General features: G+C 38.3%; 1 protein-coding gene across 2 annotated transcripts in view; it reads left to right on the forward strand.

The window, feature by feature from the left end:
• Positions 1-15,406, forward strand: part of UNC13C (unc-13 homolog C) — a 500,819-nt gene that overhangs the window by 396,471 nt on the left and 88,942 nt on the right. For both annotated transcript variants that reach the window (XM_040969448.1, XM_040969449.1), the window contains 2 exons: positions 7,999-8,087; positions 11,229-11,378. In XM_040969448.1, coding sequence (XP_040825382.1) covers positions 7,999-8,087; positions 11,229-11,378 — 239 coding nt within the window. The remainder of the gene's footprint in view (positions 1-7,998; positions 8,088-11,228; positions 11,379-15,406) is intronic.

Below are 15,406 nucleotides of genomic sequence, written 5' to 3' on the forward strand. Positions count from 1 at the left end.
ACACAGTCGACCCTCCCTCTTTTGCTTTACACAGTGGTCCCCAGACACCACTTCAAAAGGCTCGAAATTTTGGGAATGCTGTTTCTATCCCTCAATGTTCAGCAGGTACAGGATCCAGGGCAAGGAACAGACCATATCTCACTGTTGAACAGCAGTTCAATGTGGATATAGAGCTATGTACAGCCAAATGGAAGAGACAACTCAGGGCACAGCTGTCCTAATGTTTTAGAATAAAATTCCAAGCACATAGGGTCTCATCTTCTAGTGCTAACCTATCCCTTTCCTGTCCTGTTGTATAGGTAGCCAGCAGCAGCTAATGAGCTATACATTCCTTTCCAATCAGGTCATCTTATTTGGGAATATTAGCTTTATCAATAAACGTGTTCAGTATAGAATTCCTTCAGAGAAAATAGTGTCTAAAAATTCTGCTGTCCAGGCTGTAGGAGACTAACTGCATAGTACCTGGTTGCGGACTTGGTTTTCTCCATCTGTGAAAAGGAGAAAGTTGAGCAGTGGGACTTCTGAAATTCATGGTTTTCTGCGGTTCTGTGATCTAAAGGCAAGAACCTTATTAACATTCCATACAACACAATTGAGAGTAAATGTGTTGCTGGTAAGGAAGGGAAAAAACAAATTTTAGCTGATAACTATGACGGCAAGCGTTTGTATGAGGCTCCAATGTGTAATTCAAAGAAAACGGGTCCAGACAAAGAGAAATAGAAAAATCTAAAATGTGCTGTACATTAATTAATTCAAAACCACTCTGAGTAAATGATGAAAGATAAGGCAATCTCTCTCTCTCTCTTCAGTGTCTAGGCTGGAAAACCTAATTTAACATGTCTCAAAGGCATTTAGTTGATATAAAGTACAATGACAGTTGGGCTTACTTTATTCTCTCCTTAATTAGAATGGGAGTCAGCTACTGATGTTCTACTTTTTGAAACCGTGAAGTTGGAAGTGTGAATTCATATAGCTAAAATCTTCTGGCATAATGTTCACACACATCCACATGAAACAAAGAAAATGTGGTCATTAGTTTCCTGGAGGAAGTCTCTCCTAAGATGAATATTAAAACAAGGGAAGATATCATTGTTAGAGCTGGGGCACATTTATTTGCAGTACAGTGGACCTTGTCATCTTTTCTGATAGCATTTCACACAATCCATGCAGGTCCTGATACCCTACAAACTGATGTAAGGCATTTACAGAATACTGCCCCGCTCTGGATTCACTTGGGAAATTTTGCTGATTTCCCCATTATGTATTTTAAGCTGTACTAGTCCTTATATGTGAGGAATAGATCCTATTTAAGTGGAAGGGTTTGAGAGAACTGAACTTTTCAAAATAAAAGAAATAGCGAGATCCCAGATAAGACTATGAGAAATTGCATAAATCACTTCCCTGGCTGAAAGACAGATTGAGGGGTCAGAACATGCAATGATCAGATTTGTGTTTCATTAAGACAGTAAGAAAGATGGGAGAAAAAAGGGTGGAACAAGAAAATAACATGGAGATGATTATAATAGTCTAGACAAGAAAAATTGAACCAGGTAGTGGATGAACAGGATTGATGGAGAAAACATTTCAGATACTATTAATCATAATGATATCAAAGCCAAAGTTGAAGGAAGAAAACAGAGAAATCAAAGATAATATTCACATTTCAATCTTAAACAGCTGTTTGCCAGTAACCAAATAAGGATACAAAAAGAAATGAGTTAAACAATGGACAGATAATACTTTCCACTTGATTGAAGTATCCTTGGGCCATTAGACTGTAAAAGTTAACAAGCTCAGGCATACTTTAAGTCTATAAGTAATAGATTTGCAGGACTTTAGCATATAGGCTATAGCCAAAACCAAAGTCATGAATTCAGGTGCTCAGGGAGAGAAAACAAAAGAATACTGAGAGGGGAAAATTGTATCATGTTCCTATGAAAGGGGCATACACAGAAAAAGAAGTCAACAAGAGGGACAAATTGTAGAAACAATAATAAAAACATAAGAATAACCAGCAGCATGAATGAAGGCTGAGCAAGAGATCTAATTAGATACTAGATTCAACAATTAATATATCAGTGTTTGGCCTGGCAATTGGCCAATGATTGGAATACATATGTCCCTCTGGCATGCTTCCAGTCCTGGTTCTGTCCCTGATTCTACTGTCCTCCCCATTACCACCCTGGGAAATGGAAGTGATGACTCAAATAGTTTGGTATTGTCACCTGCATGTGAGACCTGGATTGGGTTGGCTCAGCTGCAGCCCTTGAAGACATTGGGAGAGTGAACCAACAGACAGAAGTTACTTTTATCTATCCCATTCTCTCAAATAATAAAAAATTGGAAGAGAGTAGCATGTAGGTATACATTTCAGTAGTATAAATGAGAGTGGAGGCCACATGGCAGAGAGCCAATGAAAGTTTAAGAAAATGGAGTTAACAAGTTTTACTTTTTATTTTTTATTTTTATTTTTAAATTTTGTGTTGTAAATAGTTTGAAGCGGAATGTAAATGAGAGAAGGCAGTTCCAAATAGGTTTGACATTTTTTTCCATTATTCTGTTTATTTTAAAATAAAAGTTGTCTGAGCATATTTAAATATGGGTTGATAAAATTAATTATGGAAGGATTAAGCATAGGAAAAGGGATAATTTGCAGAAAGAAATCCAAAACAAGGAAAAACAAGCAGCATTTTTCTTCAAAATGACACTTTTTGTTTCATAGAAATAGCGGAGAAAGTCCCCTTCATTATGCAAAAACATTGAAAGCCATGTGAAATCCACCAGAGTAACAATGAAATGTTCAATGCTGGGAAAATGGAAGCCAGGAAGCAACTTTGCTTTTGAATCTCTATTTCTTCAGATAAAACAAATAGCAGAGCCCAGCATCGCTGAGCTGAAAAGGCAACCAGATAGCCTAAGGAAAGGAAAGAAATGAGACAGCAGTGGATACAGTGGGGAAGAAATAAAAGTCACAATAAAGATCTTAACATCTTCCATGCAAAGTCTTATGTTTCCAAAATTATTTGTTTAGCTGTCTGAAGGGCTTAAATGTCACACTGCAATCCCCTAGCTTTATCTCTAACAAGACCTTCATGATCAGTGTAGCAGTTGCTGTTATGAATGGGTAAAATAGCATGTATTCTCTTTAGATATTTGGGGAGAATCAGTTAAAAAAAAATAAACAGAAGGCAGAGTGAGTATGGTCATCATCTTTTCAGAACCAAGGAAATGCCAGAGCATAATCTGACATGCCCTGGCAACACGACAAATATTAGAATTCAAGATCAGGCTTGATAATTCCAGTAATGTTTGGTTGCTAGGGAATGAAAGATTTTGAAAGAAAGAGTGTCCCCATAAGTCCATGCAAAGTGTCAGTCTCGGTGCAGTAGCATTCTGAATATCAGGACTGCTAGCGTGATGGAATCTTTTCTCCTTTCTCTGTCATTCTGTGAGTGCCTAGGCATTCAGAACACTGTGGCAGGTGGCCAGTATATAAAACAAAATGCAGCTCTATGGATGACATAAATTTATCAGCGAACAACTGTCAGAAAGTACTAAACTCAGAGTAAGAGTCCACGCATAGTTAATGCACAGACTAGAGCTGCTGCCTGCCTTTGGTGGTGACTGGGGGAAGACTTGCATAACGGAGTTATCCTTTAAGAGATAAGTTAAAAGGGAGCCTCAAGGAGAAAAAACTTTGCCTGTTACCTGTCTCTCTCAGATATGTTATTCATATTACTGCAGCTATGGAGTAAAATAAAATATCTCAATGACATAAAAACTGTTCCTACCTATATGCATATACATATGATTTAGTCTAGATATTAGAACCATACATTACCAGTTTAGCTTTGAGTATCCCATATTTTCATAGAGTAGGGGTAAAATCTCTTTTGAAATTCTTTCTGCTTAAGTTCACTTTGATTCAGTATTGCTGAATTTTCATTATGTGTATTCCTGTTTACATAGAGCCTTTATGAATTTAGTCAATTAGCCTGTTCAAATACAAATGTTAATTCAATTTGTAGATTGTAAGAGGCAGGATAGTATAGGCAATGTCGCTATGTCCCTAAGTCTGTATTGTGAAATACATGAGATTTGTCCATTATATGTAAATAAGCTGATTTAAGAAATAAAACTATCAACTATGTTTTGAATACTGAAAAGTTTTTCTTTTTTTTTAATTTTGACTAAGTATCAGTTCAGAAAGATTTAAGTTAATTTTGGTGTTCTACTATTACCATAATGGGACTGCATAGACTGCATAGTTTTGTCAAAAATTTAGATAGTTTTTTACATTTCTAAAGGAGCCAATTTGTGGTAGCTGCTGCTACTGCTAATTTAAGCAAAGAGCACTCAAATTCCTGTGTATTATTTCCAAAGACTTTGGGGAGTTTGTAGGATTAGAAAATGTTTTCTTCGTTTGGACATACAGAGAAAAGCAGAACCTAAGAATTGATCATTTTGTTGCCTCCAGGGACTGTTTCATAATTAGATAAGTAAGACTCCTGTGCCTCATATTGCCTTATTAGAAAAGATCTGAAATTTGCAGGAGCCTCATATATTGCTTTCAGAATCACTCTGCCAATCGTACTGATACTTTCTGGATCAGATCATTGTTAAATACTTATCATTAACTGAAGTTTCCCCCTAGCCCCCTCAACCCTATTTTGTTTGTTTTTTTATCAACTTTACAAACATTCTGTTTACACCTACATAGAAACACCCATGTCTGTCAAGAAAAAAAAAAATCAATGTTTAAACTACTGTCATTTCACAGCTTCAGATTTCAAGGGTTTTTTTTTAAGATTTATTTATTCTTATTGGAAAGGCAGATATACAGAGAGGAGGAGAGTCAGAGAGAAAGAACTTCCATCCTCTGATTCACTCTGGCCTCAATGGCTGGAGCTGAGCCAATCCAAAGCCAGGAACCGGTAGCTTCCTCTGGGTCTCCAATGTGAGTGCAGAGTCCCAAGGATTTGGGCCATCCTCTGCTGCTTTCCCAGGCCACAAGCAGGACACTGGTTGGGAAGTGGGGCCACCAGATATGAACCAGCACCCATATGGGATCCCAACATGTGCAAGATGAAGACTTTAGTCGCTAAGGCCCCAGATTTCAAGTTTTAACCAGTTAATATCTAGGCAATGCTTTTCCAAAAACATTTAAGGTAGAGTAAAATAATTCTATGAGAAAAGTATGGTAATTCCACATAAGTGAGCCATGTAACCATTTGTGCAGGACTTTCAAGTCATTATCCTCACAAGTAAACATTCTCAATTGAGTATTAAACTAATACAAAAGTCAGATGCACCTGTGAAATGAGCACCCCATCCCCCAAGAAGAAGAGGCTTCAGAACAGCAGAAATGTGAATGGGAGCTGCCATACGTATCTGCAAGAATGGGGGAGACTTCTCTCCCAGGCCCTCTGGCCCAGCACTTTTTTATAGAGTAGAAATCAAGTTCTAATGGGTCAGTCAGTAGCAAGAAAAAAATAATGATAGTATCAGTTTATGTGATGCCTTGGTACTGGAAGAAGAAGTACATGCATTTTCCTATTTAAGAATTAAGAAATTATGATTTGTCAGGATAATTATGTTGAAATGACAATATTTTTAAGCCTTCTTAAATTAAACACCATATAATTTTTCTCCTTAATTGCTGCTCTACAACTGATTATAGCTGAAAACTCCTAGAGAGCTCAAGACTCAAGCTATTTTAATTTTCCTTCTCCAAGAGAAGTGTTTATTGTAACTATGTGTGTGTAGACAACTGTGAGTCTGTCTGATTGGCTCCAATAGAGGAACTAAAACTAATCAATCTTGAAAATTACCTGGATTTGAGTCAAAATTGATATCAAGATTCGTTGAGGTCCCAGTATGATAACCCAATGGCTAAATCCTCACCTTGCAAGTGCCAGGATCCCATGGGACACTGGTTCATGTTGCAGGTGCTTTAGTTCACATCCAACAGCCTGTTTGTGATCTGAGAAAGCAGTGAAGGTTCACCCAAAGCCTTGGGACCCTAAACCCAGGTGGCAGGCCCAGAAGAAGCTCCTGCTCTCAGAAGAAGCTCAGCTCCAGCCATTGACTCTATTTAGGGAGCGAACCAGCAGATGGAAGATCCTTCTCTGTCTCTCCTTCTCTCCATAAATCTGATCTGCCTTTCTAACAAAACTATTTTTTAATTGGTTGAAATTATCAGTTATATCTGAGATTCCAAATATAATTTTTAATTTCCATTCCAGTATTTTTAGTCCTGTCATTACAAGCTAGAGCTACCCAACTAATGAGGTATGGATGTAATACTTCTTGCTAATCATACCTTAGTATTCAAAGGTGCTCTTAGAGGACTAAAGGATTTATTTGTCTAGTGCAATCTTAGGGAATTTTCTTGATTGAGTGCTGGTGCAGGCGTTTAAACTGACACTGAGTCACACATTGATCTCCTGTCTTTCACAGACTCTCTTGTTCATTTCAAGTCATGCTTTAATCTTTTACTTTGAAGTGTTAGCTTCCTCCCATCCTCTCTTTAGTGTAGACAATTTTGTGCAAAAATTAAAAAGAGCTAATGTTGGTAAACAAAATTTATGAAGACTTAAAAGAACAGCTAAAGTAAATTCAAATTTCATAGAATAGTTTAGATTACTCTTTGCATAAATTTCTGTGTAGCTGATATAATACATATATTGTAAGGGTTTTTTAAAAATAATTTTTAAATCACACTTAGCAAACAATAAAATTTCATAAGTTCCTAATAATATGTGCTGATGCTTCAGTTTAATCATGAAAACCAATTCTGCTAAGTTAATAAACTGGTGTTTATTCTTATTTATTTGTATCTATTAATAAATTATAATATTAACCGGTATTATTTTAAAATAAATCATAAATAATAAGTATTCAATCTTTTTTAATGTAGATTTCAAGTGGTCTTGAAACGCTTAAAAAAAGAATGGGGAAGGAGGAAGAGTGAGAGAGTGGAAGGAAAGGAGGAAAGGAATATCATAATGTTCTTAGAATTGTGTCCACAAATCACACTGGATCTGTTAAAAAAAAAATTAAAACTAAAAAGACAAATTTGAAAAGTCCCAAAAGAGTAAATCCCAAAAGAGTAAATCAATTAGTAAGAAAAATTGGGATTTTAAAATTTGCACTGTAAGAACAAGCGTCAAAAAATTAACTTAATTAAATTCCTTTTATTTTTTTTCTCAAATCTGTTCATGAGGTTATTCCCAAATACAAATGATTAAATGCAGAAAGAAAGAATAATAAAAAAAATATGTGCAATCTGGAATCCTGAACTCTGAGTTACAAACTGAGAACCAGGAAAAATAGTTCCTATCATATACAGAGAAAGCTAGAAGTGTTTGGAAAACTTTATGTCATAATTTTAATTCAGAAATTGAAAAAATATACAAACACCTCAAGTAAGGTATAATGCAATACTCAAACCCCAATATTTAGCTTCATTTGTAATTTTAATAGATATGTAGTTGTATATTATATATTTTATACAGGATTATTAAATACTGAAAGGTATTTAAAAGCAACGTATGTGTGAGGTTTTCTAAATTACGGAAGGTATTGTCTGGAAGGTATTGTTGCCATGCCTTCTTGCATCTCTTTGCTGTACCATAAGGCTTTGCGAGCTAGCCCTTATTTCTGTGCATGCCATGAACTTCAGCCAATTTTAGATGTACAAGTGTACTTCAAAATATTTGTGGAAAATGGAATTTAAAGATCGATGCAAAGATTTTTGAAATCTGTGCAGTTTTTTTTTTTAATCAGAAGCATTTTTCATGAACTTTTTCAAGGTCTTCTTGGTGTCCTTACAAATTCCTAAACTTTTGAATTTGATTTCAATGGTGAAAGAGGTGAGAATGAAGTATATACTCATATTTGTTGTCTTTGAAGATTATAATAAAATAAGCAAACTGTAAGAACACAGGCATGCTTTCCCAAAACTCCCAAGTAATATAATTTATGGTCTCTCTGCAGCTAGATCCAGAAGCCAGTACTATTCTCAAAGAACTTCAAGTTAAACTCAACGGGGTTCTGGATGAACTCAGTGTCACTTACGGGGAAAGGTAGGTGGCCTGTGTAGCTGTTATCAAAATGTAACAGGTTCCAGTGCATAGTAAATCATGACCTCAGTGCTGTTTCTATTGTCCAGCTGACTGAATCCGTTTAATATTAAGGTCTGCATCATCTCTGAAGTTTTCCATGACCCACTAAACAAACAGTGTTATCCCTGGTCCCCCTCCCCTGCCTCAGCCCTGAGCATCCTTCCTCAGTAGCTCTTCACACTCTGCTCTCTGGTTCCCTGGACGTGCCTCCCTCACTTTTATGTATGATCCTTAAAAGCAAAAGGTGTTCTACCATTTTGACCTTAGATATTTGCCACTGAAGGAATAGGGAGAGGATGGGAGAGAGGAAGAAATAAAATGTAATTTCTGTATATAAGAATTGTGAACTGTTTTATGGTATAGGTAGCAATGTGATAGCACTTGCAAGTCACTGAGCCCAGGTTTCTTGGTGTGAGAGCTTTGGAATTGGAAGTACCTGTGCTATGGCAGCCAGAGACTACTGATGAGTCTGTTTTCTCTATGTTTTGTTCATCAATAGTGTGGTTCTAAAGAAAGAGAATATTTACTCTGAATAAGCTTCATATTGATCATGTAGGGAAAAGCCATCATCCCATCAACAACTACTAAGATAAAGAGAAAAACAAATACAGCTTTGAAAAAGTTCATCCACTTAATAGAGAATTTGCTATAAGCATTGCCTCAATAAATATTGACTTATTGTTTGATGCTTAGTTGTCACATGAGACTTAAAAGAAAAATTGCTGTTACAATAAGAGCTAACTCTTTGAATGCCACTCATCACCTATACATGAGTCAGGTAAAGTTAAACTGGATAATGCTAGTCAGAGTCAACCATTCTTGGGGTCTAAATTAGCTGTCTAGAGAATATTTTTGATGATCAAGTGTTAGATTGAGTAGCTGGAATTAACCCCATTAAATACACACCATCGCAAACAGTATCCTCTTCCGCACTTTCTCTGCTGCCCTTTGCAACCACTACCTCATAGCACTTCACAGGCATCCAGGCAGATACTAGCAAGTAGGCAAGGATTTGGTTGTTTCTGGAAAAGAGCTTGAAAGATGTTCCCTTGCACAAGATAAATATGCAAAGAACAAAGAAATGAGCTTTATCTACAAGGCCCAACCGATATTCAAAGCTCAGGTAAACAAACATTGAGAATGATTCCAAAGGAAGAAGAAAGTCAAAGAGAAGTCAGCAGCCAGAGATACAACAGGCCAGGGGAATGGCAGATGTGGATGTAGCCTTGATTATGTGCTCAACTCATAACTCAGTGTGTTCATACACTTACTATCAAAAATGGAGCAGGAAATTGTCCAAGTTGTGAAGATTTCAAATCTATCAGATTTCCCAAATCAAGTAGTAAAACAGCAACAACAAAAAGAAAATTCACCACCTAACAACAGGCTAACTGAAATATTTCCATAATGTGAATGTTAAAATAAAATTTCTCATACATGCGATAAGACCAAGTAGCTGTGCCTGTGTGGTTCACAGTACATACCCAACATCTAAAATGATGATTGGGACATGTACAAATATATTAAATACTTATAAAATTCAAGTATGCATGCATAAACATGCATATTTTAAATTAATAATTGAGTCGTTATAGAGCAAACATTTCAAAACTTCTTTGTAAAATTAGACAAATCCATGAATTTGGATACTTTTCAGAAAAATGTTAACTATGAAAGCATGGTGTGGAAAAAGCACCAAAAACAGCACTGGCTTGATTGCCATACTGCAGTCATCTCTGCCGTTCTCCACATTACCCCTCCGATGGTGGAACCAGCCTCCAGTTACTATATATAGAATCAATATAGTCAATAATTTTTAAAAATATTGATTTGTTTTTATTTGATATACAGAGTGAGGAGAAACAGAGGGAAAGATCTTTCATCTGTAGGTTCACTCCCCAAGTGGCCACAATGGTCAAAGCTAAGCTGATCCAAAGCCAGGAGCCAGGAGCCTCTTTCTGGGTCTTCCACATGGGTGCAGGGTCCCAAAGCCTTTGGTCATTCTCCACTGTTTTCCCAGGCCACAAGAAGGGAGCCAGAAAGGAAAAGGAGCAGCCGGAATACAAACTTGTGCCCATATAGGATCTTGGCACATGCAAAGCAAGGACTTTAGCCACTAGTCTACTGTGCCAGGCCCCAGTATTTCTTTTAATGTATATATTTGAGATGTCAATTTGATGGTTTGACATATGTGTACATTATGAAATAATCACCACATTTCAGATAAGTAGTGCATGTGTCACTAATGCATGCATGGCTCGTTATGAGGTAATAGGGGCATGCAGCACAGAACAAAACATTTAGCAACTTTCATGGAGTATATATTCTAATGAGGCCAAGATGCAATGGACAAACTAAAACTAGGAAGGACATCAAATAATGGATAGGGAAACTGAGAAAAATAAAGAACAAAGTAAGACAAGATGATGGAAATGTTATGTTATCTTGAGTATTCAAGGAAGATATTTTTGAAGAAAGTGACATTTGGCATATTCCAAATTATATGCAGTGTTACCAGGTAAAACTACAGGATAACAAATGTCAATTTCACATAAATAAGATTTTATTATTATAATTATGGCCCAAATGCTAAATGAATATTTATATTAATGTTCACTATCTAAGATTCAAATGTCCTTAGGTGTTTTATGCTTTTGTTTGATTGATCTATCCACCCCCTCCCGTGGTTAGAAGTTGGGAAATTGAGAAGGGGTATCCAGTGAGAGAAAACTAACATGTTGTAAAGTCACAGAAACAGCGTGAAGAAGGTGTAGGCAAGCACCCTTTGCAGAGTAGGCATTTTATTGAAGCAGCGCTGCTGGGAGCCTGTCCGCTGTCCGCGGCAGAGTGGGAGGCCCAGTGGACCCTGGTTCAAACTAATTCAACCCGAAGACCATCACTTTTATCTACTCTTTTTCTCTATAGAGTCCCTAGTAATCTTTCATTTCCACAAAATTGCTTGCAGCTGAACAGTGTGAAAACCAATGAACAAAGGGATTCAAGCCATTTGAAACAGATCAGACTCCTCAGGGTAGAATTAGGGTAGGCACTGGTAAACTGTTTACTCGCATCCTAGGATTTATAGACTTTTTTTTTTTTCAGTTTTCAGCTTATAATTGAAGAGTGTATAAAACAGATGAGTGGTGAACTAAACCAAATGAGAGCAAACGGAAATGCCACTACAAATAAGAACAGTGCAGCAATGGATGCCGAGATTGTGTTAAGGTCCCTCATGGACTTCTTGGACAAAATGTAAGTTTTCTACCCAGTTTTCTCTTTAATCCTTGTCCTAAATTTAACAGATTATGTTTTAAGAAAAAAAAATCATTTTCCCTCTTGTGAAACAGTTTTAAAAGAATGTTGATAGAAATAAATGAGTTCATTAAAAGGCAACACACTTTTAATTCATTATAGATAAGAAAAATCACTTTTACAGGGAAGAAGAAATAAACGAAAATAAATATTGTTAAGCTGGGACACAAGTAGATTAAGGATTTCATGCTTGCCAGATAACATATTGTTTTTTCAGCTTCCTGGATATTGAGAAAGGTTGAGTCGAGTTCAGAATGTGTGATTTCCTGTGAGAAACCCGCTGAAGAAGAGAGTAGCAGAAATGTGACTGGAATTTATTCAGCTCAGAAGCCAACAGATAGATGTCTGAAACAGACTTCTCTGATTATTTACCAAGTGCATAAGCTGTAGACAGTGATGGAAAACAAAGGCAAAGCTACCATGGGCAAGGCAGTCAACTACCAGTGGAGGTGGAGGAGAATGCTGGCCTCTGTAACCCACTGCAACGGTGCTCTTTACTGCCAATGTTTGTTGCTTGCTTGCTGTTTGTATGTGAATGTGTCTGCTATGTCCCTACATGTAGTAAACATGAAGTAGTCAGGGAATCTCTGTTTAAATGTGAGTCCATAATTGTGGATCATTAATGAAGATCAACAAGAGATAGGGCATTTCTCACACACTGAAACCCAAAATCAGAAAGAAAAAAAAAGTAGATAATGTTAATAATAACAATTTCCAATGCCTGCCAAGGAACCAATGTTGGGTGTCGTTCCTGCACATCACATCTCGTACTGTGTAACAAGTTAGTACCAAAGGAACCAAGATGAAAAAAGGACTCAGGACATGATGCTTTTAAGACAAGAACAAGGAAAAAATAGTATGGGAAATCTCTTCTGTTTACTTATTATTTCTGCTTTGGTCATACTGTCACCGTGTGAATGGACCAATGTTCTCATTTTAATTTCAGTGTTTGGCAGAAGATTAAAGTCTGATTTTCTAGTCCTGTAGGGAGGTCAAATATCTAGAAGAAAGGTTACTAATTAGGTCAACACTAGCAGCTGAATTTTCAAAATGAGATAAGGGAGGAAAAAAGATAAGTTTTGTCATTCCTTTAGTTTCTTGACCATAAACTTTAACTACTATTATTTCATGCATGTCCTCTGGAAATTTTTATCTTGGCTATGACTGTTTTTTTTTTCGACAATACAGAATTGAATCACAAGAAACATACCAGCATTTGATTGTGAATGTGAACCAAGCAGTACTAATTCCCCAAAGCTCCCTACTGAGTTGCCTTCTGTTTTTAGAACTCCAACCTGTAGTTTGGAGACACATCATTTATCACCAGCAAACCTATTTGTTTTGTATAGTCTGTAACCAAAGTTTTAAGTAATCCTGATACAAGAAAGTATTAGCACTGACTTTGGGTCCATGTCAGTTTCTACAAAATGGAAGAAAACGGATTGACTTTTATTATTGATCCATACATACTCCATTAATCTATATCTACTCCATCTTCATTTTTTCCTTCTTCTTATGTCTTATTATGTTACCATACATGTCATTTCCTTTTTATAATTTATTTTATTTTTGCTGATGTTTAAATGCATGCCATGTGGACCACTGATTATGGTGGGGAGGGTTGAGGAATGGGGGAAAGTGGATGAAATAACTGTTTTAAATATCCTTTTTTTCTTCCTGTATCTTGAGAAAGTAGAGACAGAAGGGGCGAGGGCTGCCCCAGCAGCCCAGCCACATCACTACCTGGGGATTGGGGATGGCCACTTGATATCATCCCAGGATCCTCCATGTGGAGCATGTTCAAAGGATACTGCTTAAGTTGTTTTGATAATTCTATGGTGCTGTTGATTTCATTGCTTCAAGGTTGAGGAAATCCTTCCACAGTCTGTTGGCTGACATTGCCCACCTCAGAGTCTCTACTTTCACAGATACTTACTGTCAAAACTTGGCCAGGAGAGCTGTCCAAATTGTTCTGCCCTCCATGATACTAGAGGTCTTCTGTAGGCCCCAATGAAATAATTGTAATGTCCTCCATGTGCATCTGGGCATGGCATCCACTACACACACTTCAACAACCAAAGAGACCCAATTCTGACATGTGCACTCCACAATGAGACCACAGATCCTGTGATTTTTGCCTGTAGCTGGAGTTCTGAATCCAGTGGTTCAGTTGATGGTCCCCAAAGGAAACTTGCCAGAGGTAACCCCAGACCTGACTCCTGTGTGTGCCGACTAGTGCAGGTTCTGTTTCAGTCCATCAACTACGTCAGCCTACAAACATACTGGTTGTTGGCCTTTCCCTGTCAGTTTTATTCCCAGCCTCGTCTCATGTAAACCAATGGCTGCTGTGTCCCAGAATGACTCTGCCCATCACATGCCCCAGCCCCCATGCACATCAGCAGAAACTGCAGCCTAGTGGGAGCAAACCCCAATGGTCCCCACCAGACCCTACTCCCTGTCTTGGCTCCTGCCCATGCTAATGTATGCTACAGACTGGCCCATTCTGTCCCACATCCCATTCTCCTCTCATACATATCAATAGGCATTGGAGCCCAGCTTAGCCTGACCAATCCCACTATGCAATCCATGTTCATGCTGGCAGGTTCCACTGTCTGTCCAGCCAGGCCTGCCCCAAGCTCTGGTTCTCATGCTCAACAGTGTGAGCTGCAGCCTACCAAGTGAGTGTCCAGATATTCCCGCTCAGTCACACTCCCGTGGATCCAGCCATGGATCTTGCCATTTCTAGGCGGTTCTGCAGTAGAGCCTGACAGTACTTGCCCCCAGTCTCAGTACCTGCTAGCTAATGCTGCAGCAAAGCCCAACCAGCCTGCACTTATCTAGCTCACGCATGCACCAGTGGATATGGTCACTCAGCTCAGGCTGCCTCTCCCCAAGTGTAGGTATTGTACCAGTCAGTAGGTTCTGTCACCCTGCCCAGGCTGGCCCACCCCCAAACCTGACCCACACATATGCCAGTGTGTTATGTAACTTGGCTTAGTCTCCCAGCCTTGGTTCTTGCATTATTTGCAGGAACTGTGTCCTGACAAAGTGGTTCCCCAAGCTCTCTGTCAGGTCACCTCCCAGTCACAGATTTTGCACACGCCAGTGGATTCTTGACCCAGCCTGACTTGGCCCACCTCCTGTCCTGTCAGGCACAGTGGCCTTGCCCAACCACCCCACACCCTTTCCGGTTCTTACCATTGGGTGCTACAGCCCAGCTCTGCATGGCTCATCCCTAGACCCAGCTTTCATGTGGTTCAGTGGGTGTCAAGAACTAGCCCAGCATGTCCTATACTTACCCGGGCTCCTATGAGCACCATTGGGTGCTGGAGCCTCGCCCAGTCTGGCATACCCCTGACCCACTTCACACCCAGGCCAAGAGATGCTATAACCACATCCAGCTCCATTTGCTGTCCCTGTTCCAGTTCTCACACACTCTAGTAGGTCTGCAGCCCAGCATAGGATATTCCCTTAGCTCCCTGACCAGCCCTGTGAAAATTTTAGATTATTTTGGGGGGAGATATTTTATCAGACACAGAAAGTTGTAGAAGTTCTCCATTCTAAATAATTATGTGTTAGTATAAGATTGCAGAATCAGGAAGATATTTAAGTCAGATACTGATCCTGTTTTCAAGGAGCCAACAGTTTAACAGAAGAAATGAGAACATAGACAGAAAAACGCAGTAAGGTATAAAGTGTTAACTGTGTCTCCAGCAATGAAGCAGAAATTTTACTAATGCCACATATTTAAGAATGAGTATGGTTTGCATGTAGAAATGAAAGTCAGGCATTCAGCAGGAGGAAAAACAGCTGGGTAAGCTTTCATGAGAATATCAAAGTAGTTAGCAGGAAGTCTCTATTGCCAGCCAGCACACATAACACTTGGGAACTGTTTGGTGAGTGGTTTGTGTTCATTCAGTTTAGATAACTTAGCTTCCAAAACTCTTGCCTCAGAGCTGGCATTATCA

Source organism: Ochotona curzoniae, unplaced genomic scaffold, assembly GCF_017591425.1.
Source record: "Ochotona curzoniae isolate NIBS_2020 unplaced genomic scaffold, NIBS_Ocur_1.0 scaffold_4701, whole genome shotgun sequence".
Taxonomy (NCBI): domain Eukaryota; kingdom Metazoa; phylum Chordata; class Mammalia; order Lagomorpha; family Ochotonidae; genus Ochotona; species Ochotona curzoniae.